The sequence below is a fragment of the Anas platyrhynchos genome, chromosome W, assembly GCF_047663525.1.
Source record: "Anas platyrhynchos isolate ZD024472 breed Pekin duck chromosome W, IASCAAS_PekinDuck_T2T, whole genome shotgun sequence".
Lineage (NCBI taxonomy): Eukaryota > Metazoa > Chordata > Aves > Anseriformes > Anatidae > Anas > Anas platyrhynchos.
In genome coordinates, this window is record NC_092620.1 from 7,513,533 (window position 1) to 7,535,468 (window position 21,936).

Genomic DNA, 21,936 nt, shown 5'->3' on the forward strand with positions numbered 1-21,936 from the left:
TCTGCCAAAAAAGATTTATTGACTTATTGTACTCCAGTGCTCTAAAACCTAATGCAATTTATTGCACTGAAGTACTCTTTAAAATAGGCATGGGATGAACCCATGATGGATATCTGCTTTCATGGTCATTTAAGTTACTTTGAACCCACCTATGATCTCAGCAGATTGAAGCCCTTACTGTGACTATTAGCATTATTCAGAAAATACATGAGTACAGTGCACGGTGACTTTGAAATGTACATCAAGAGGTATGATGTATCCTTAATGAACTAATTTTTTATGATAGTGTGATTGAGAACAGCCACTATGTCTCCAAATTTCCCAGAGGAAAGGTGACTGCTGTTCAACTAAAGATATACCTGTGACGTACAAATGTATGCACTCTATCTGCACTCTAGCTTTTTTTGGATACCCAAGATCACAGGATCTGGGTAATAATTTACTACTATTTTTTGCTCGGTGAGATGGCTGCTTCGGTTCTGATGGGTACCTCAAATACCTATTGATATGATATTGGTATTTATTAAGTGATGTTTTGTTGATTGGGTTATTTGTTAAGTGATGTTTTGTTGATTGCTTCATAATGGTGTCGGGCATGAAAACGTTTTTGGAAAGCTGCAGTTGTTAACTAGCAATAAGCAGCTTGTATCAGCACTTCCAGATACTTAATTCCACTAAGACTTCAATAAAGCATCTGTGCATGCAGATATTACATATCCCCAGTTTTAAAATACTTACTAATTTTTAATAATTTCATTTAATGAATATTAGAAAAGATATTTTTAATTAAAATAAGAGCATGTTATAAATTGCCAAACAAGCAAGCATAAGGCACTGAATTTATAGCAATACTTAGTATCTATCCTGCCTTCAGTTTTGTCCACTGAATTCACTAGTCACTACATTTCAGTATGTTAATAATAAAAAACTATGTATGTATATAATATATACATACATATACTCACATACATATATGTATATAGGAAGCAATCTGTGCTTTTCAGCTTGTTTCCTTCCCTAGAAGGTACCAAACAGAGGAACAAGCTGGCATGGGGAAGAAGAAATTTCTTTTCAAATAGGAGTTTACTTTCTGTGAGGGGCAGCATTTTTGGCTGAAGACTAACCTGGGTGAGAGCTGAAAACCAGGAACAGGGCCATGCTTTCAAAGAGGGAGGACTTCCAGATCCCATTAAACAGGAGACTTAATGAGAGCTGGGAGAGACAAAGGTCTTTAAACCATCCTTTCCCACACTACCAAATGGTTTGCTTAGCAGTCTGTGGAGCAAATATGCCAAGGCAGTCTTAAAGATAGTTCTTTCTAAACAGCTGTTTTTGCTGAGTTCAAAAATGTGCTCTCATGAGTGAAGGAATGATGGCAATCAATACATAAAATAAGTAGTATGGCTATATTGCTACCTCAGACGGAACACCACATAACTTGATTCTCTTTTTGTATCACCTTTGATCCATTCTACCACAGGGGAGCTGTTTTGGTTATTTCCATTTAGAAAAGTATTTCAGAACATTTTATGTGAGTAATTATTTGTTTGAAATAAAAGAAGCAAGTCTCTGTGTGTTTGCATGTTTGTGTATGTACAGGTATGTACACATGTATGTTTGAAGCAAAGTAGAATGCAGCAGAGCACTTTATGATTACCCTACTATATATTAACACAATTCTACAAGCTTCAGATTTCTATAGGTACCAGCACTAGCAGTTAAAAGAAATGAGAGTTTCTGAAGAGTTTCAAAGATACTCAGCAAATCTCTTTTTTTTTTTTTTTTTTTTTTGCTAATGAAGAAGGAAAGAACATTGCATTTCTCATAATGCAAGTTACATGGATTTTGCAATACAAAATGTCATTCATTTGCATTAGAAGTCATGGTTCAAAGGAATTGTGGCAAAATGTGTAAATCTAGAATGCCATCTAAGAAAACCAGAGCCAATTGTGCTGAAATGTTTCTGGACACCATACAGCAGAACAGCTACATAACCCCTCCGCCATACAGCAACCCATGGCAGCTATTCAAGTGGAGTGGAAGAAAACAAAAAACTCTTTGTTTATCCACATCAATTGTCAATCAATATGCACATTTATCAGCCCACATGAAGAGGACAATAAAAAAAATAAATCCAAAATCTCTTCTTTAGTACTGACACAAGTAAAAAGTAAAGATGGTTTTGATATTGATGAGATATCACTCAACAAAAGATTTTTCCCTGAAAAGTAATTCAAGTAGGGCATATAAAGAAGCATCTTATAATTTCTATTGTTTATTATAGTCAAACCCAAACTCAATTCTAAACCAATTTAAAAAATAACATGCTGTAGTTATGTGCAAAATAATGAATCAAGTTAGTATGCTGCATCATTTGGTATGCAGAATAAGTTCCCTGAAGCTGAGAGTGAAACTTGTTTAAATATGAAAGCATCACAGTTGAAAGCAAAATAATCTGCACAAAACAGACAATAAACTAAGCAAAGGAAAGGAAAAAAAAAAAAAAAAGAAGGCAAGCAAGGTCCAGGTACAGCAGGAAGACTAGTTCTATAGATCTACAAAAAATAGAAGTATGTTTTACCTGTCATCCTCTTTCCCTTCCTCTGCTTGGTCCTCTTGAGCTTTTTCATCTTGCCCTGATCCTTTGACTTCTTCCTTATCACAGTTCTCTGCCACCTCTTGCCCTTCCCTTTTTTCATTAATTTCTTGCTCCTTTGCTTTTTCCTCCTCCTCCTCTTTTTCCTCTTCCTCAGGAAATATTTCATCTTGTTCATCCCCTTCCAACCCCCCCTCTTTTTTTTCCTCTATGTCCCTTGTCCTTCTGAAGTCAACAAAAATTGAAAGAGGCATGCAAAAAGAAAAAAGAAAAGAATGCAGTAAAGTTAGGGTCACAGAGATGCGCATGCATGAACTCACAAGAAAGGCAGAACAAAATAAATGAAATAAAAAATTAAAAGACTAAAATTAAAAAGTAAAAGATGGAAGTAGTCATAAGGTTAGTCATGCTGGCTAATCCTCCAGCCTACACTAGAGAAGCTTTAAATTGTGATGTTTTCTTAGGACAGTCCCTAAGTCCCTCTTTGAACAGAAGCTGTGTGGCAATACATCTCATTTAAAAAGGGATGCACAACCATACAACAGAAACGACGTGGTCCTAACACTGCTCATATGAACAGATGTGCAAACTTACCAAAAGCATCACATCTCTCAAGAGGACAAATTTCTGAGAATTTATACAAGCTGACACTGAATTTTGCTGACAGATGCAGGTGGGTTACACCTTCTAGAAGAACAATCTTTCATTCCTTCCACAGTGAAATCTCCCCTGACTGTGCACAGGGTGCAGGCAAAGGAGATGCTGCGTTTTGCTCACAGATACACTGTGCACATCTCGCTGAAGACTAATTCAGCAGAGGTATGCCCACAGTTGAACGGGACCAGGGTTTGCATTAGTATTATCTAAGACTTCTGTAACAGTTCAGCAGCTCTCGTTTAAAAAGTAAATTAAGATGCCTTTGACATAGGCAGCACAAAATTTGAGTTCGACTGTCTTTTCAGCCATGTTAAGTATTTTACAAAACTGTTTTCAGAAAGTGCAAATGTAAGCGTGTCTAATGCCTGCTGACAGCACGTTTGTTGCTGCAGTGTATTCTAGCATAACTCAAGACATCAAAACTTTGCTAAAAACAAATACCATAAAGAATTCATAAAGCATTAAATGATGAAGACATTTAAACCGGTTTCTTGCAAATTCCCTGCAAATTCCAACTGAGGCAAAATAATCTTTTCAAATGCAAAATATTGAAAAGTACTCAGTTACTTAAATCACACAGCTATGGTAGGCACCATAGCTCCTTGTGCTCACCTTATTTTCTTGTTTCCCCTTGGCCGCTCTGACTGGACAGACATGTAACTCGTGCTGCTGAAACGAGAAGCGCTGCTTGTCCGAGACACAGCCGAGACATCGCTGACATCGCTGTCTGAGGACTTATTGGAAACATTGTCAGAGCCCCGCTGAGGATCCCGTCCCGACCGATACTGTAAGAGGAACGGGAGAAAGACAGAGATGTTGTCAGCGGCACTACCGCACATCAGCTATGGAGCTGGTCCCTGATGGTATCTAAACTGCCTGTGTCACCAGACCGCTTGAATTTTTATAGTGAAGGTTTTAACTAATAGAGAATACAAATTATGTCTTGGTTCACATTACTTTTATTCTGCTTTGATATCCAATCTTTGATATCCAAAAGTAATTACCTCCTTGGTTTCATCCAGAAAGTAACTTTTACAAAAGGTCTAGCGCTCCCAAAGGTTTCACAAACCTGAGCAAAGACATCTAACCCATTGCAGAGTACGCTCACCACTGTTTCTGCAGTGCACAAAAGCAAGGCAGAGGGACTTAGTGACATGCCCACAACTGCTGAGCTCATGAAAGATTGACCAGGAGACAGAACACACGCCATGCTGTCTACAAAAAGTGCCTCTCTTTTGGGGCCTAGCCTGTTTACAAGAACTTCTGGCTGACAAATAACACATCCTTTAATTTAAATTAAATAGATGAGATTATCAAACTAAAAGACAACGAGTTGCTGTAGCTCTTCAAACAAAACACACAACCTTCTGAACTGCTGGGCTGAGAAATCCAAACGGATGGGAGAACACAGGGATGGGACTAGGGACAACTTGTACTGATCATGTACTAATGCCTCAGAAATTCAGGAATGACAATAACTCTCTAGCTCACTGATCATATGCTCTCAACACCGAACTGGCAGGCGACTGACCATCAGCAGTAAGCCTACGCAACGTTAAGCAGAGTTGTGAAGAGGTATTCAAGCTAGATCTGAACAAAATATTATGGTTCTTTGTTCTTGTTACACCAGTTAGCTCTAAATGAACGCTAAGTCTGTGCCACTCTGCATTGCACTATGTGATAAAGAATAAGTAACAGAAAGAGATTTTTCATTCTCCTCTTCATATAACTGACATATCTGTGTACACAGCAATCTGATGGGTTCCTATTGATAACCTTTTCGGAAAAACAGCAGTGCAGGACAGAATGTCAATGACCAGCAGGTAATTGTTCGGCTGACTTCAAAAGAAGACAGCATGGAAGATGTAAAGAACTGCAGAGATTGTTTTCTCTCATTGATTTCTTTAAATCCTATCTGCAGAGAGGCTTGTGGAACTCTCAGGGGTAGCAACACTGGACCCAAGCCCTTTTTTACAGTTTTAAAATAAATGCCCTTCATGAAGTACACAGCCCGTTTGCTTCTGCTCTCTTGCTACGAATAAGCAACACTGGGAAGTATCCTGAAAGAATGCACAGTGTGTTAGTAGTGTTTCAGTACAGCATTTGAGTGCCTATTTACCATACGTGGATATTACACTTAGAAATCATGAGTTATCTTGTAACTTTTAAGACAGGAAATAAAATAAAGACAAGAGAAAATGCCCAAGCAGGTTACACTGTACACCAAGACAGTGACCAAGGGCAACCTGGGCTACACATTTACCTAAAGTGGATGTAAATGTTGCAGCTGGCTTCCTGATCTATACTGATTTCCAGTATTTGTGTTTATTCACCCCCTCCTTTAAGTGTGCACCCCCAGCCTTTAAGTGTGGGAGTGCACTTAGCCAGCCACAAACTCCCAGGGGATCTCTGTGGTCACAACCTCTAAACGGTGCAATATTTATTGACGGTTTTTACTGAGTCCTGCATGCCCCATTCCCATAACTCTCCCTAGGAGAAGGCAGAGGTATGAGTGTAGTTGTGCTGAAAGGTTTGCGTTGATTTAGCCTGAAACTACCAAGACTGGCAAGTCCAGCCTGCGCTACCACCAGGCTCTATGGAAAAGGCACCACAGAGCTGCCTTAAGGCCTTCAGCACTTGTCCTGGCTCCTGAGCAGTCGTACTTGCTGGAGCCACTGCTGGTTCCCACCAGAGCTGACACGTGGCGTGTTTGCCCTCATGGTGGCCAGACACGCCGCTGGCACTACAGTCCTCATGTGGCTACTCTTTGGGGAAACAGGATAGACTGTAGTGTCGGGCATAAATCATTCATGGAATCATTAATTACATTCCAATTAGGGGATAGATAATTACTTGCGGTGGTTCACAGAGAGACAGAGCTCGGCCTGCAGATCCCACACTGAGCTTGCCAGGCAGGCAGTGGAAATGAGCCCTTCCAAATTAAATATGTGTAAGTGACACGGAGCTTCAAATGGTACCCAAACTGCACGATGTCAATCTGAAGAGTCATGCTGCTGCACCCTAACAGGCTCAAAAACCCGCGGGTTTGATTTTGGCTGCTTCATTTCCTCACCTGCAGAACCTCAATTCTTAAAAACACATAGTTGGTAGAAACATATTGGATACAACAAATCAAACATCTTGACAAATAAAACAAACCTATTGTATTTTTATTTTTTAAAATGCTAGCACAGCAGTAATAACGTAGTGATATACATTGAAGAATCGCTACGGTAACAAAAGTAAGCTGAAAGCACGTAATTCTGGAAATGTAAGGGGAAACACAATTATCAGGTCATTGCCTTGCTTCTCTTTTCCCTGTTGTATGTACTTCCCACCAAATATTTTAGATTGGGTCAGAGGGCACAGAAATAACATTAGGCCCTTACCATTTCAGGATGCTTTAGTTTTAAAATTTGGAATGTATTCTTTTCATTAAATATGCATGAATTAATATTTTAAGTATTTATATTTAAAAGCCCTACTAAACATTTACACATTGTCTTAGTTACAGTCACACATCTGTTAACTGCCTACCAAAGTAACATCTACAGAGTGAAACTGAATTGTCTGTCTTGTTGGATACCTCATTAAAAGACCAGATATCTCCAATTCATCCATAAACTCGGTTCCAAATTGCTCTTTATCCTGCTGGTGCCTATCCCCCACAGCCTACTTTTGACCTTATATCTAACTTAATTTTGTCCAGGAAGCAGATTATAATTTCAATGCGTTGCATATTAGTGTTTCAGAAAGTGCAGCACAGAAGACAAAAGGAAACACGTTGCTTGTCTGACAGAAGCCATGCTGGTATTTTAGTTTTATATTTGTTTCTGAAATTGCAACTCAATATAAGGCAGTTTCCAAAGTGCTACTTTGCTCTCTGCCTCAAAAGCAAAATGGCATTTATGTTGTGTGAATATTGTTTTTTATAAAGTATCAAGTTTCATGTTGCGTATACTGACTGTAAAATACAACTCTTTTTGCACAACTTTGCACAATTCTTTCTTCAGTTTTTGTGTGGCCAAAGTTGCCCAAAGGCTTTACATCTTCATGCATTTCATATAGTTCCTTGTTTTTATTCCCAAGTCTCAATTTTTTTTTTTTTAATTTTATTTTTTTTTGCTATATGTCACCAACTGTACAAGATCAAGTGTTAGGCTGGAAAGGCCATTCATCATTAACCAAGTGCCATCCACCCACTGCATCTGAAACAGTGCCACCATTTTGCATCCCGCCCCCCTGCTGTCCCTACACCCTGTGCTGCAGCACCCTGCAGGGTCACTGCCGTCCCCACAGCTGGCTACTGGCTGCAGCAGGACCTGAGTTTGGGTCAACAGATCCAACAACCCCCCTCCGTGCCTCTGGTTCCCTCAGAAGAAAATATGAGCATGGGGACAGCAAAACATGCGCTCCCCTGATTCGGACCATATGGGCTGGCCTACGGTGAAGCATACCTGGCTACTGTGAAGGCTAATTAAATACCTCTTCTTTATTTTTATTTTTTTAACAGCCATTGCTGTAGGAAACCTATCTCCTGACTTTTCCCATGCTGGAAATATATGTCTCTTATTTCAATAAGGTGAAATTTTCATTTTCAACCCAATTGATTCTCATATAATATAGCCAGGATTCCAGACTTTGATGTGTAACACAGAAAAAGTTCCCAGCCTCTTCTAGGTGTCCCAGGCTCTCTGCAAGCAGAGGGCTTGATGTAAAGTCACTTTGGTGTTTTTAAAACTAAGATGATTTTGTCCTATTTTGCTGCATTGAAGAAAAGGATAAATGTCGTGGTAACAAATTCTACCAAACAAGTTTTAAAGTTCCTTAAAACCTTTCCCTCTGCAGTAATAAAATCATTGGTTGGAACAAATAACAAAGTGAAAGTTTGGTGCTTGTGCCAATACTTTGCAACTGCAATAGATTATTGTCCTGAAGAGATGAATTCAAGATTATTACAGCTGAAAAACAAATACCTGCTCTTTTTCCCAGCACAACCACCTCTGTAAGCCTTCCGACCTCTCTGTGAACTGCCAGTATGTGACTAACCGGCCACACGAAGCTACAACTGCTCTCGTACTCGAAAGAAAACATTTTGGAACTTCTAAGTCAAAGGGAGTTTGTAATTGTTTCATGTTACTTTAATCTATTGTTACCAGTCTTCCATTTAAGACTATACAGTTATGCAGTTTCCAGGCAATTGAAATTCTCAAAGATTTCCAACCATCTTTCTATTCTATAATTTATTTATTTTTTAATCTACTCATCAGTTTTTATTTGCTAGCATTTACATAGGGACATATAAATCTGGTCAATGTTTCTACTGATCAAAATGTTGGGAAGCTGTCTCAGACAATTGCCCATTGTGCTACCACAACAGACTAAAGAACCGCTCTGGACTGTTTCAATAGTCCCTTGCCTTGCTGACAAAAGCTATGGAGCAGCCAGAGCACAGCAATTGTATGCAATGTTCTGTAATTCTAACTGGAGCTTCTGGTTCAAGTTTGTAGCTCCAAAAGGCACTGCAAATGTTAGTTGCCATCCTTCATTTGAAGGAATGTTGTTACATTGTTTTAGCGTCCTTTGCTGATGGCTGCTTAATGAAGTATTCCATTAGAAACAAAACTGAACACTTATAAATGTAACATTACATTTATGTAAGAGGCTCTAAAATCATTTTCACAAAATTTACAAATTAACATGCAGTGAGAATGTAAGTTTATCTGTATCTCGCATACGCACAAACCTGAGATGAAGGCTGTGCTGAAGCTGCCCTCGTGTGTAATTAGTTCATCCTTGGCCACCCCAGTAATCAGTGCTTCCATCTGTCAGTCCGCCAGGCTCCACCAAGGCAGAGCACAGCACAGCTATCCCTGTTAGCCTCCGCCAGCCCTCCTGGAGCCAGCAGCTGCACACGGCAGCCCTCAGTCCCTTGGGAGGCTAAAAGACTGACCAGGGAGCTCAGTTCCTGCACTGCCCCAGCATTCGGCACATGGTAAGTGCAGCGGTGGCCCCGGCCTTCTCAATGTGGAGCTGCAACCAGCTCTAGCTCTGACCCCTGCCTGGCTGCCGATCCCAACTTCTGCCTTTCAGCTCTGGGTCCTGTCCTTCCTGCCTTCTTTCCATTGCCAGTTCTTGAATGCTGCTTCATTTCTGGCCCTGTTCCCACCCTGCCTCCCCTTCAGCCATTTCTTGCTTTGCGTTGGGCACCCTGTGGTCCCCTGGCCGTGCTGTGCCTCTCTTGGCGTTGTTGTCTTGATGTAGCATGAAAGAGAGAGAGCTACACGTGGTGTCGCTACTCGTGAGCAGAACGGTGCCTGAACCAGCAGGCCTAGGTGGACGTACTGAGGCTCCCTGGGGAGGCACTGAGCTACAGTTCCCTGGGCCTCATTCCTCATCCAACTTCGTTTCCCCATTATTCAGAACATTTCAGTCTACTTCTACCTTTAATAAATAGATCTGGCTGTAACCAGATTTACAAATCTCACCTCCTAAACCATCCTAACTTCCTTTCAATGAAGTTAGGCCACTAACTGAAATGCAATGATAAAAAAAGAACGTCTATATTTCTATCTAACATGGAAAAGTAGTACCTCAAAATTTTCCTCAGTGGTTTGGTACCATCCATTTGCTTATTTCACTAACTGATGATCATGTATACACTCTTAATAAGGAGGTCCTAAACCCTAGAAACCTAAAAATCTCGGTAAGTTGATTTCACTACAGGGGCTAAGCCATGTTGCAAACCACATCCTACTGCCAAATCAGTAAATGAAAACTGAGCAATGAAAAACATCCAAAGCAAGCCAGCAGCAGGCCATAACAGCAAAGAAAGGTAGCCTGGGCTGTATTAACTGGAGCATAACCAATGCATAATCAGTAGATCAAGGCGATTACCGTATACTCAGTACACATTAGACTACATTTAGGATACTGCATTCATTATTGGGAGGCCGTTTATAAGAAAGACATCAATAACAGTATCAGGTTGTGCAAGGGAAGGTTTAGAGTGCACATTAGGAAGAATTTCTGTATGGAAAAGGTGATCAAGAATTTGAACAGGCTGCTCAGGGAAGTGGGGGAGTCTCCACCCCTGGAGGTATTTAAGAGCCATGTGGACATGAGACTAAGGGGCATGGCTTAGTGATGGGACATGGTAGGTCAGGTTGATGGTTGGACTTGATGATCCTGAAAGGCATTCTCCGACCTTAAGGGTTCCATAATCGTCCGCTGGAGCGAGTTTAGCAGAGGGCCATGAGATGGCTGGGGCTGGAGCTTTTACCCAGTGAGGAGAGCCTGGGGTGGTGAGCTGGGCTTGTTCTGCCTGCAGGAGGGCAGATTTGGGAGATCCTAGCAGCAGCCTGACAGGACATATAGGGAGGATGTCAGAAAGACAAAGCCAAGCTATTCACTGTGGTGTCGATTGATACAAAGACAGACAGTTTTACTGTTGTGACAATGAAGCAGTGGATCAGGTTGAACAGAAAGGTAGTGCAGTCTTCATCCTTGAACGTTTACAAGACCTGTCTGAAAAAAGACCTGAGCAACCTGGACTGTTCTCCTTTGACTGTCTTGAGACAGGGGCTGGACATGCTCCTCATGTCCCCTCCAACCCAAATTTTTCTGTCATTGTAGGGGTCAAGATGACCCTGGGGCTGAAGAAGAAACTGCAAGGGCAGCAGTAACACAGAAGCCACTAGTCTACTACTGTCTAGGCCACTGTCTAAAGAGAACTGAAAATCAAGAGAGGGGTAATCTGGAGGCAAACAAAAACAAAAGACAAAAAAATTTGTCTGCTTCATGTATTCTGATTTATGGTGTATTTTTTAAAGAATTCCTTAAGTGTACAATATAAAATAAATAAAGCAGAACAATAGCAAATGTTCTGGGATTACACTGAGGGGAACTTACAGGACCTGCAAATATTCAGTACAGTAAAAAGCAGTAAGACAGCTCTTAAGAAGTATTTGGGTCCCTAAAGGAGCTTAAGAATTAACTTACCCACAAGTTTTTCTGTCTACAAAAGATTTGTTGCTGCAGTCAGTTTCAAACAATTAAGCGGTCTCTTGCTCTTCTGTTCTACTTCATACAATCTGATGTTAGGAAGATCAAGACAACCTCTAGTTTCAACTGCACTGATATCTGCTCCAAAATCAAGATGTTATTGATGCAGAGTTCATTCACAAAGATAGCTTCATCCAGTCTAGGGAACTAACTGTTCTTACATTAATCTTACATTAAGTCAGGACCAAATTTTATTAATTTTGAAAGGAGAAGGCACTGTCAACTTTCTGCTGTGATATACGAAGTTACCACATTATTAGAAAGACACTGCTCAAAATCCCATCTCACCAATGAAAAATACAACATGTAAAAAAAAAAAAAAGTGTTTAAAGTAAAATAAAAGGTAAGTAAAACAACACAGCAACAATTCAACGCATCAACTGTAAAAACTCAAATGGCAATCCAAGACTGCAGTGACAATCTAAGGTTTATAATGGCCAAGCAGGTATCTCATAATATCTCATCAAAAGCTACCTTAACAGTACAATTCAGAGAGTGTTTCAACTCCAAATCATCAAATTATTGGAACAGGACTCAATGATATAACAAGTCATAATGACAAGCATTCACCACCACTGGTCTGCATCCTTGGGTAGCATCCCTGATGTACTCTATAACTAGATATCTACTTTAAAAAGTAAGACAACTGATTTCTATGATCTATGAAGAAAAGTAACTGAGATTTAAGAAGAGTTTTCCTTGTCTGAATATTAAAGTAAGATGATATTTTTCATGGTCCTAGCTGTTAAATGAAACAGAAGAGAGATCCAGGTATAGCATACAGTTAGGGTGAAACAGCTGTACTTATATTTATATTCCCATATAAATGGGAATCAGTAGAAAATCTCATGTGTCCTGAGGATGGACTTCACCTTGTTACAAGGTTTGATGATTCCTAGGCTCATCCATGGCTTCACAATCTACTGTCCAATTCCATCTAACAATATTTCCTACACTTTTTATCTCCTGCTGAACTCCAGCACATTTGTTAGGACAAACTGGCAAGCCTAGCTACAGGTAACTCACTTGTTCAGTGGGCTTAATTTTAGAGATGACTCCTAATTATGTTTCTGGTCCTTTCTGGTCTTCTAACTCCAGTGAATCCTACTTTCATGAGATAAACAGAATCAAAGTGTCCTTCCTGTATTTGCTTCTGTTCCTCAAGTGGTTCATCTGTCGTTTTTGTTATCACTGCACTCAAAATCTCTTCCAGTTCATACAGTCCTGCCATCCAGACAGCGGTTCAATTTTTAAGGATGGTAACAGGGCAGGATTTCTGTTTTGTTTAAGAAAAGCTCAGATCTCCGAGTGTTCTACCTAACTTGGGCTTCTCCAAGATTTTACTGTGTAAGATCAAGCTATGAAGTTAAACAACATGCATTTTAAAGAGTTGTCACTTAGCCTGGATTAAAAACTACATTTCCATTATTTGGTGGTGGTTTTTTTTTTGTCCTTGTGCCTCTCATAACAACAAAAATACGGAAAAGCAACCACCTTTGTTTATTTTAACCCAAAAGCCTGCTACGTATTTCAACAAATCTCGTTGTTTGAGAAAGAGTATGAAGTTGCTCCCTTAATAGTACCTTCTCTATGTAATATTTAAATATGACTTTCACGAAATCTGTCCTGGGACACAGCACCACTAAAGGAATTCATGCCGAAGGAAACATCTGGATTGACACATGGGCCATCTGGTGAGTGCTTATTCCTGTAAGCAGAAGTGCCTGAGGATCATGAGTTACAAAATTGCTCAAGAACAGGATATAAATACATCTTTGTACGACTTGTCTTTATAAGTTGTTAAATCCACAGAAATCAAAGAGGGTAGCCTTCAAAATCAAGTATGATTTGAGGGAAAGTCCCATAACATTTTTCTTTATCTTTTGTTTTCACTGATTCTCAGAATACGCTTTGAAAAATTCAAGTCCAATAATAAATACATAAGCTTAGCTAATAATTTGTGTACATATTTTCTGCTGATTTGTGTTTACCTAAAGGGGAAACAAATCTGCAAGATGTAGATAGCACCATCTCCTTATTACTCCATAGGTGCTTAGAAATCTGCTTAGAAAACATTACTTTTCCCTAAAATGGATTTCCTCAGCATCTTTACTCCTGTCATTTTGGGAAACCAGGGAATAAAAGCTGCAGGGAGATCTTAAGCATGCAGTCTGCTCCTGGGAAATGGAAAAAATGAACTCTCTTTTTCTCTTTGTCATTATCCTTCATTTCTCAAAGAGAGAGAAAAAAATAAATGAATAAATTAATTTTTAAAAAAAGTATCACGTCTTTCATATCAGTTCACAAATTTTATAATCCTTTTGCTCTTTGCTTATAAGGCCAATTTGAATTCACTTTTATAGAAAATACTTAATGCCAATTACCCTTAATTACAACTTCAACTTCACCACATAAAACACTTTAACAGCAAGATATTCATATGTAACATTTCAGGAAAACAAAGAAAAAAAATCAAATGAAACTGTGCAACGAATTTAGGTAATTTCACGAGACAGTTACCTATATTGGAACTATTCTTAGGGTCAAGAACTTCTGTGAACATTTCTGATGTTTAATGTCTAAGAATTTAAAGAACCTTGAAAGTTTTAATTTTACAGATGTTTCCTTGGCATAGCATTAGCATAGCATTTCTAAATTTATGTGTCTGGAAACCAGTTTAGAAGTAGGCAAGATAACATTTCTAACAATGCCTCCTAAAAAACACCCAAGCTACTTCTTTGCAATTCTTGAAACTAAAAGTCAACCTGTTTATCAGCAATGAATTGACGTTATCTTCTCTTGGATTCAGAAAACTGTCAGTGTTTTCAATGTTGTTTTTAGAAAATCATATTCAAAGTAAGTAACATGCAGATACTAATAATTAGCTACTTGCTTCAGATTAAACTGCAGAAGTACGCAAATCATCAGACTTGTTTTTCATCTGACGTTATCTGTCACTCTAGAGAGAAAAGAAACAGAGTGATGCATCCTGGTTGTGCAAAATTTAATGGATCTCAGATACCGTATGTAAGGAAACTAATATAAATTCTTTTAAAGATGTGACATAGTTTGAAGGCAAAAGATACACCAGATAATTCTTGCTGTTATAACAGAAGTTGAACTGCATGACAAAATTGTGTTTGGCTGTATGACAGATGATTGTTTTTCTCAACATAAACTGACTCTGGAAGAAAAACAAATTCCAAACTTCTTTTCAGCTATGATACTTAAGGTTATTAGATGAAAATGTATATATTCAAGGCAAAGATTTAGGACAAGATGTTCTTCTGGGGGAAAAGAGAAAGTTCTGTTTATGCAGACTTTAATTTAAGTTTATGTAATGTTATTTTAAATTTCATGAGCACTACTAGTAAAATAAGTTTACTGCAACAATTTAACTATTTTACAGTTTGTATTGCAAAAATGAACACATTTTGGGTACATCATTACCCTGTTCAGAATCAGGGCTTGAATTTTCAGAACTGTTTTTTTTTTTTTTATTATTATTTATTTATTTATTTATTTTTATTCCTTGTTATTATTCACTGATTCCAGACTGTCAGTGAAATCACTGGTAAACTAATGACTTCAATCCGTAGGAGCAGGATAATATTCTTTCTTATTTATTACTAAAGAAATTATTCTGTTGCCTAACACTAAACCAATATTAACTCCCGTAAGCAAGACTCTACTTCCAAATAAAAGTCAGAAATAACATAGGTTAGAATGGTTGCAGAGATAATTTCATGGTTTAGTAACCTTTTCACCAAAAATGTTGCTGAAGGCATTAAAGCTTTACAAACAAAATATATCCCTACACTCAGCCTCCAAGGTGCTAATCTAACTTTGATTAGCTCAATTATTGAGCTTTGATGGAAAAACAGAGCTGTGTTAAATATCCATCAAAGTTCTTTGCTTATACTACTTGCACTGGGGATGTTTGAAGTCACAGTTATAGTTAGTAAAACTGTGAGAAATGATGGATTTAAGATACTCAAGAAAATGGATGAAAAAATGCAATGCCTTGGGCAAAATCTGATAGAGACATAAAGCTTTTTTCTTGCAAAATAGATGGCAAAAAATCATCAAACACAAAATGTGTTGTTTGGACAATGGTTGATAAACTGGCAAAATTACCCCTGACTTCTCTGGGGCTGCTATTAAACAAAACCAACCCATCTAATACAACGAAGCAGTCACAAAGACTGGACAAAATAAACCATCCACACTAATAAAATCACTTCACATGCCTCGTTATTACAGTCAAAACACTTTTAGTGAAGAATTACAAATTATAAGAGCAAACTCTGGTTGAACCCTTGACCTAAGGCATGCCCAACTGAACCACCTGGAGCTGCTCGCAGGTGGCCATCCCAGGAGCACCTCCGGCAGGATTCCTCGGTTTGAATCCTACGCATTTAAGCAGGCTTTATGAACTCCAGGCTTATCAATTCCTACTGCATGCAGCGTTCTCCTTGGTTTTTCAAGGTCAATAGCCTAGCAAACTGATCCAGCAAACATGTGTCTGGCTGAGCTGGAGTGATGGCTCTACTCTTGTATTCTTCTAAATGTGAATTACAGCCTTTTCATGCCTGTTCTGCCTGGCACAGAATTAAGAAGCACAAATGGCTGTCTGGTGTGATGCATATTATTACAGACTATCACCCTCACTTCTTGGGCTCCCTGACCATTAGAGCAACTGTATTAACTTCCTATATTCTGCATTTTTGAATGTCACTAAGGCACCCAGATATTTAGTACATATTTCCCAATGTTTTTTTCTCTAAATCTTCTCATCTATTATCAGCATCAGTTTTAGTACACCACAGAAAATGAACTCAAGACACACATACATAATTTTACACATTAATTGTTACTCAGTTCAATAGCATCCTGGAACTTTACGGCTTAAACTGAGGAAAAAAACCTGTAAACAGAAATAATTTAAGTTTACTATGAAACACTCTGAAACAAAATAGACTAACAGTTTAACAATTCACAGATCTATATAAAGCAGTCCTGAGAAGAAAATGTCTTCTATTATAAAAAGGAAAAAAGGATTTAAGATAAATTGTAGTGATTAGTCTCATTAGAAATTGGTCAGGACAGTACCCAGACGATTTTTAAATGCCATTATTAGTGGGATGGCTACAATTACACTATTGAATATGGTCTTAATAGAATTTTTTTTTCATACACATTTTGAAATATATATATGTTAGATATTTTTTTTCTTTTCCCCCCAGGAAATATTTGCTTTTTGCAAAAGAGCATTTAACTTATTGCTATAAGAGTAAAATCCAAGAATTTGTGCTACATTGAGCATTTTGGGTTTGATTTTTAAATCAGAAAAATTTTCTGCTATTGAACCCCCTTTGTTTTTACAATCAATTTCAGCAACTAATGAATATGCAGGACCAAATTGGACTGATGATTTTATTTTTTTTTTTTACTTTCAGGACTCATTTTTTCTCTTTGAGACTCATTCTAACATTACAGGATATGTTAAGTTCATTTTATAATGCTTTCTAGATATACTATTAGCAACATAAGATTACACAAAAACTAAGAAAATGGCTGACAATACAAAGAACCTGCAGACAGATCCAGCAAGTCAGTATCAGTCAATTTTTGTCAGCCTTCATCATGGTATCTGAATGCAATATTTGTGTTAACCGTCGCATAACTTTTCAGACTACCCTAAATCTCTGCTGGTAACACAGATATTCAAGATTCAAAAATAAATTAGAAAAGCAACAAAATGAAAACAAATTAAACAAGAGCTTGAATTAAATTAAGAAGAAACATGACAGCTATGAAACACTATGAAACAGAAATCGTTTCTCAGAGTCTGGATATCATTAACCAAAGAAGAAAATACTCAAAATTACATCCACATCTATACTCAAAGTTGCTAAATCACTTTTAACCCATCATCAAAATATAGGATTGCAATGAAAATACGAGTGAAATAAGAGATGTTTTTCACATTACTATGTGCAAGCAGTTCAAATCTAGGATTTTTATTTCACCTAGCTGCATTTTTAAGTCGCGTAATTAAACTTTAAATCCTGTATTTACAGGAACTAGGACTGCAACATCAGCAGTTTATTCCGTTAACTTTTTATATTAAAAATATAATAAAATTTTGACTGAAAGTATAAATCCTATCAGCACTTTGAGCCATAGAGATTATCTCTCCTATTTAGTAGTAGAAGTCCTCACAGATCACAAACGGGCATGGCTGGTCAACAGGACCTGTGCTTTCAGACCAGATGGCTGGTTTAGCTGTATAGGGTTCTGTCCAAAAATACAATTACCGACTAGTCCATTGGAAGAGCCATGGGACAGGCAATAACTAAACAGGCTTCTCACATGGAAAATCCTTTCTTAGCTAGCTGGTGTTTGGTTTTGGTTTACATCCTGGGGCAAAAAGCTGCTTGGTGTGGAGGTGAGGAAAGGAAAGACAAGGGGACCCAATAAAACTGTACACAGCTATTTCCATCATAAATCTATCAAATTATACTGTCTAGGCTTGTAGCTTTACGGTAATCTTACAGAAAGTAATTGCATAGAATAACTGTGTGGTATTATTAATTATTCCTTTCTTAATTATTTTTCAGCATAGCTCCATTCTAATTATGTTTCATCTTTTCAAGTTTTATCCAGGTATCTAATATTTTAAAAATTAAACCGGTACATTTAAAAGGAATCTATATGAAACAGCTTTCCATTTCTACGCTGTTTTCATGGAATATGGATATCCAACCTAGCCTCCATTTTTATTCAATATGTTTGAATATGTCAAATTTACTTCCTTAACAAGAGAAGTTGCAAGAAACAACTCTAGTACCAAAGATGTGTATTCATAATTGTTCACAATACAACCCCAAAACACTATTATAACAAATGTTTCCATCAACACAGGTCAAAGGATACCACGAGCAGCTGCACCACTGCCAAAACTACTTACTTTTCAGCACTTACATGCTTCAAGGGCATCCACCTGCATCTACACTAGTCAAATGAACACATGCTGAAGTCTTCTTTTCCATTGGTTAATTTATCTTGGTCTTGCTAAGGGTTTAGAATACCAAAAAGAAGTGTGCTACTCTGTCCAGTACTACTAGTTTGCTACACTAGACACAGAGAGAGTTATGCTCATACATGTATGATGTACAGTATCTGGCAAATCTAAACCTTGAATTTTGATTGTTGAGAGCAGGAACTATGGCATTACATACAGCTGATGATGTAGAAAATTTCAGTCTTGTCATCAATATGAATCATTAAAGCTGAAGTTGGAAATTTCTCGTCAGTGTTCTGTATTACTGTTCTATTTGTTGCATTCTTTTCTACATTTGGCTAAGTAATCTCTTCAACAGTTCTGTTAAAATTTCCAATTTTATCTTGTTTTTTACCACTTTTATCCCAACTTTGTTGCTCTAGTATATTATATCCCTAATTAATATATCACTAATATGATATAAAAGGATTTCTCTATGCCTTTTTGTAGGCATATTATTATTATATGTAGGCATATTGTAAGTATATTATTTCCTCCTAATAAAACAAGTAAAATGAACCTCACGATACTTTGAGATTATATGTGTCATCTAGTTACCAGCCTCTGTTTTACAAGTGGTTCTAAATAAAACAACCATTTTTCCCTATTCTGACTCCGATATAAGGCGCCTCATTGAGTCTAGCATGCAACACTTTTAATCACTCAGACCCTTTTGGAGCGGCTAATAGGACCTCAGCTGATGGAGTTCTCTCTTGAGCTACACTGAGTTCACACTGATTGCAAACATGTCTAGGAAGTATTTTCTCTCTTTTTGCCCACTCTCCCCAGTCAACCCACTGGCCATGTCCTAGCTGTGGCAGCAAGGAGAAAGGAGCAGTAGGACTCCTTCCACCCTTTTCCCTTCATTTGTCAGCCAGAGGAAGGATTTACCAACCACAACACCACCTATTGATCTGCTTGACAGACCTAATGGCAGCAGCACCATACAAGAAGAAACAGAGATTTAAGAGAGAATTTGGGAATCATCTTCAAAAACCATCTCAACCAAATAAGACCAGAGAGAATCTAGCACACTACTCACTCAGCTTCTCTGAGCTCTGGTCTCTGATCTTGGCCTTCTCTCTTCACAGTGCATCATCTTGCTTGAACATTTAAGAACTGGGAAGCTTAATTTTCATCCAAAAGAATAAACCAGCCCTAGAAATATTCTTGAGGAACACTATATACATCAAGCTAGTGTTGCAGAGTCACAGTATGGCCAATGGCTATTTTTCTTTTTCCCTGGTGGAATACTCTTGTACTCCTGTGCTTTCTTTTTGTGTAACCAGAACTCAGGTTTTCCTGCATGTCAGCTTTCAATGCTACCAGCATTGATATTCAGACTTCACTATCTATTCCTATACAATTCTACTAGCATTCAATATTTAGAAATAACTAGTTGTTCTAACACCAAGAATACTTTTGCTTAATCCTTTACACCCCCACTATTTTTCCTTTCATGTCTCCTCAGTTGTAAATACGTTTCTCTGAAAATCAAATATGCTGTTTGTTTTCCTTATGTCTGTGCTGAAACCATACTAACACAACTTCTGCATGTAAGGAGAGAACTCTTACACACTGTATGTATGACCTGCCAAAATACTATGGAAGACAAAATACTCAGTTTTGAAAAAATGACGAGGCATGTATATGAATAGTAAAAATGCAATCTGTGTTTATATCAGTCATACATAGCCATAAAAAGGAAGGGCAGTTTCTTATTTTAGCTGTTTTTATGAATGCACATGTCAAAATAAACTTTTCCCACAGGCTTCTTAATGCATGATTATGTATCACATCAGTGTAAAAAGCTACCAGTACTGAATTCCAGAGGTAGAACCAAACCAGAGAGGTATATTAGAGGATAACTATTTTAATATTGTCCCACTTCTGCTGTTAAATCTTTTGCTTTCTCAGCAAAGAAGGGTGTTTTTTTCTGAAAGTAATTATGAGGAACACTCAGTTACTGTTTATTTCCATTTAAAGAAAGACATACAACAGAAATATAAAATTATATTTGCTTGCTGTCCCGAATGTCATTTAATGCTTAGATAATGACATTTTTTCTCAGGCATGACACACTTGACTGCCTGCTGTGCCAGCTGACGGTCTTAAAAAAAATCTAAGTCACTGCCTAGTATATTGAACATGAAATTTCACTTAGCTTCTTACATATGTGTTTCAGCTGATGATTCCAGAAGAATTTTTGTAGAAACCAGTTAGATAAATTGTACTTACTCGTTTTCTGTCTCTAGATGATATAATCACTTAATTAAAGAATTTGAAGCAGTGTTAGCGAAAAAATGAAGGCAGATCTCTCATATGGCAATTGAGAGATATAGTTCTAATTTAGCTTAAAAACTAGAATTTTTAAGAATGCATTTTTCAATTAACATTGGAATTAGATGATCTTTAGGGTCCCTTCCAATCCAAACCATTCTATGATTAAAGTGAATATTCAGTGTCTAGTTCCATGAGCTCAGAGATAGAATAAATAACTCATTTTCAAATATTGAAACTACACTTTGGCAGAAGAGTAAATTAACTGTTTATTTCTGGAGACAATTTGTTTGATATTTGCAATAAATAAACGACCATTTTCATAAAAGAATTCCATTAAATTTTTTCCTCTTTAATACATTCCAATAATACCGAATATTAAAATTTTAATTTAAAAGATAAAGATGTATTGTGAGGACCAATAATATGGTGTGGGTGAAATGGAAAAACAAGGGCAGAAAATGCTTCATTAGGTAATTATATTCTATTCAGCTCCCTCATATGAGAGCACATTTATTCTCTACACTCTATACCAGTCCTACTTCTGACTCAAATTTCAGGCAAGCACTGAGGGAGCAGGAAAATTAGCAGAATAAATCTGGTTATACATACAATACATAAATTCATTTTTTATGGTACATACAATCATAACACAAGAAGGCCTGCTCACAGTATTATGCTCGCCTGTAAAAGGTAACACCTTTCAAAGCAGACAATATAGACACATGAAAATAATTTTGCCATAAACGTCACCACATAGCAAGCATCTAGACATGTCAGTATACCAAGTCCCTTCTACGTGTTCATAAAAATTCTTATGTGTTCTACAGTGAAAAGTATACAGGGAAAATATGCAAATAACCATGTAGCACATATATAAAGTTAAAATATTTAAGCCGTTTTCATGTTTTTTTGTTTGTTTTGTCGATTCTATTTCCAGTAATAGCTTTCTCCATTTTGTCAAGGGCTTTGAAAAAGTTCTCCTTCTATTTTCCCAAAAATTAAACACATTTTTTCAAAAGGAATTACATCAAGTATATTAGTCTACATGATGTGTAAAACTAATACTACTTAATAAATTTGATTTTTTTTTGGCCTTCAAACATTAAATAGCTCAGTTTACAATAACTGCTAATCCTGTAAGCAAAGGAACTACATCCTGGAAATAAAAGTCTTAAACAGACTTCTCTTCCTCAAACAGCTTTAATAGGTCAGAAGTCTCGTGTTTCTCCCTTATAATCTGGCCTCAATTAATGAAGTCTTTTAGAGGACA

General features: G+C 37.5%; 1 protein-coding gene across 26 annotated transcripts in view; it reads right to left on the minus strand.

Moving 5' to 3' along the window:
* LOC139998612 (regulating synaptic membrane exocytosis protein 2-like) overlaps nt 1-21,936 on the minus strand; it is a 172,732-nt gene that overhangs the window by 67,405 nt on the left and 83,391 nt on the right. For 16 of the 26 annotated variants that reach the window (XM_072030560.1, XM_072030559.1, XM_072030558.1 and 13 more), the window contains 2 exons: nt 3,866-4,038; nt 2,582-2,821 (listed from right to left, as the gene is read on the minus strand). The exons of 3 other annotated variants lie outside the window; for them this stretch is intronic. In XM_072030560.1, coding sequence (XP_071886661.1) covers nt 2,582-2,821; nt 3,866-4,038 — 413 coding nt within the window. The remainder of the gene's footprint in view (nt 1-2,581; nt 2,822-3,865; nt 4,039-21,936) is intronic. 7 more of the 26 variants (XM_072030561.1, XM_072030566.1, XM_072030557.1 and 4 more) reach the window with 1 other exon arrangement.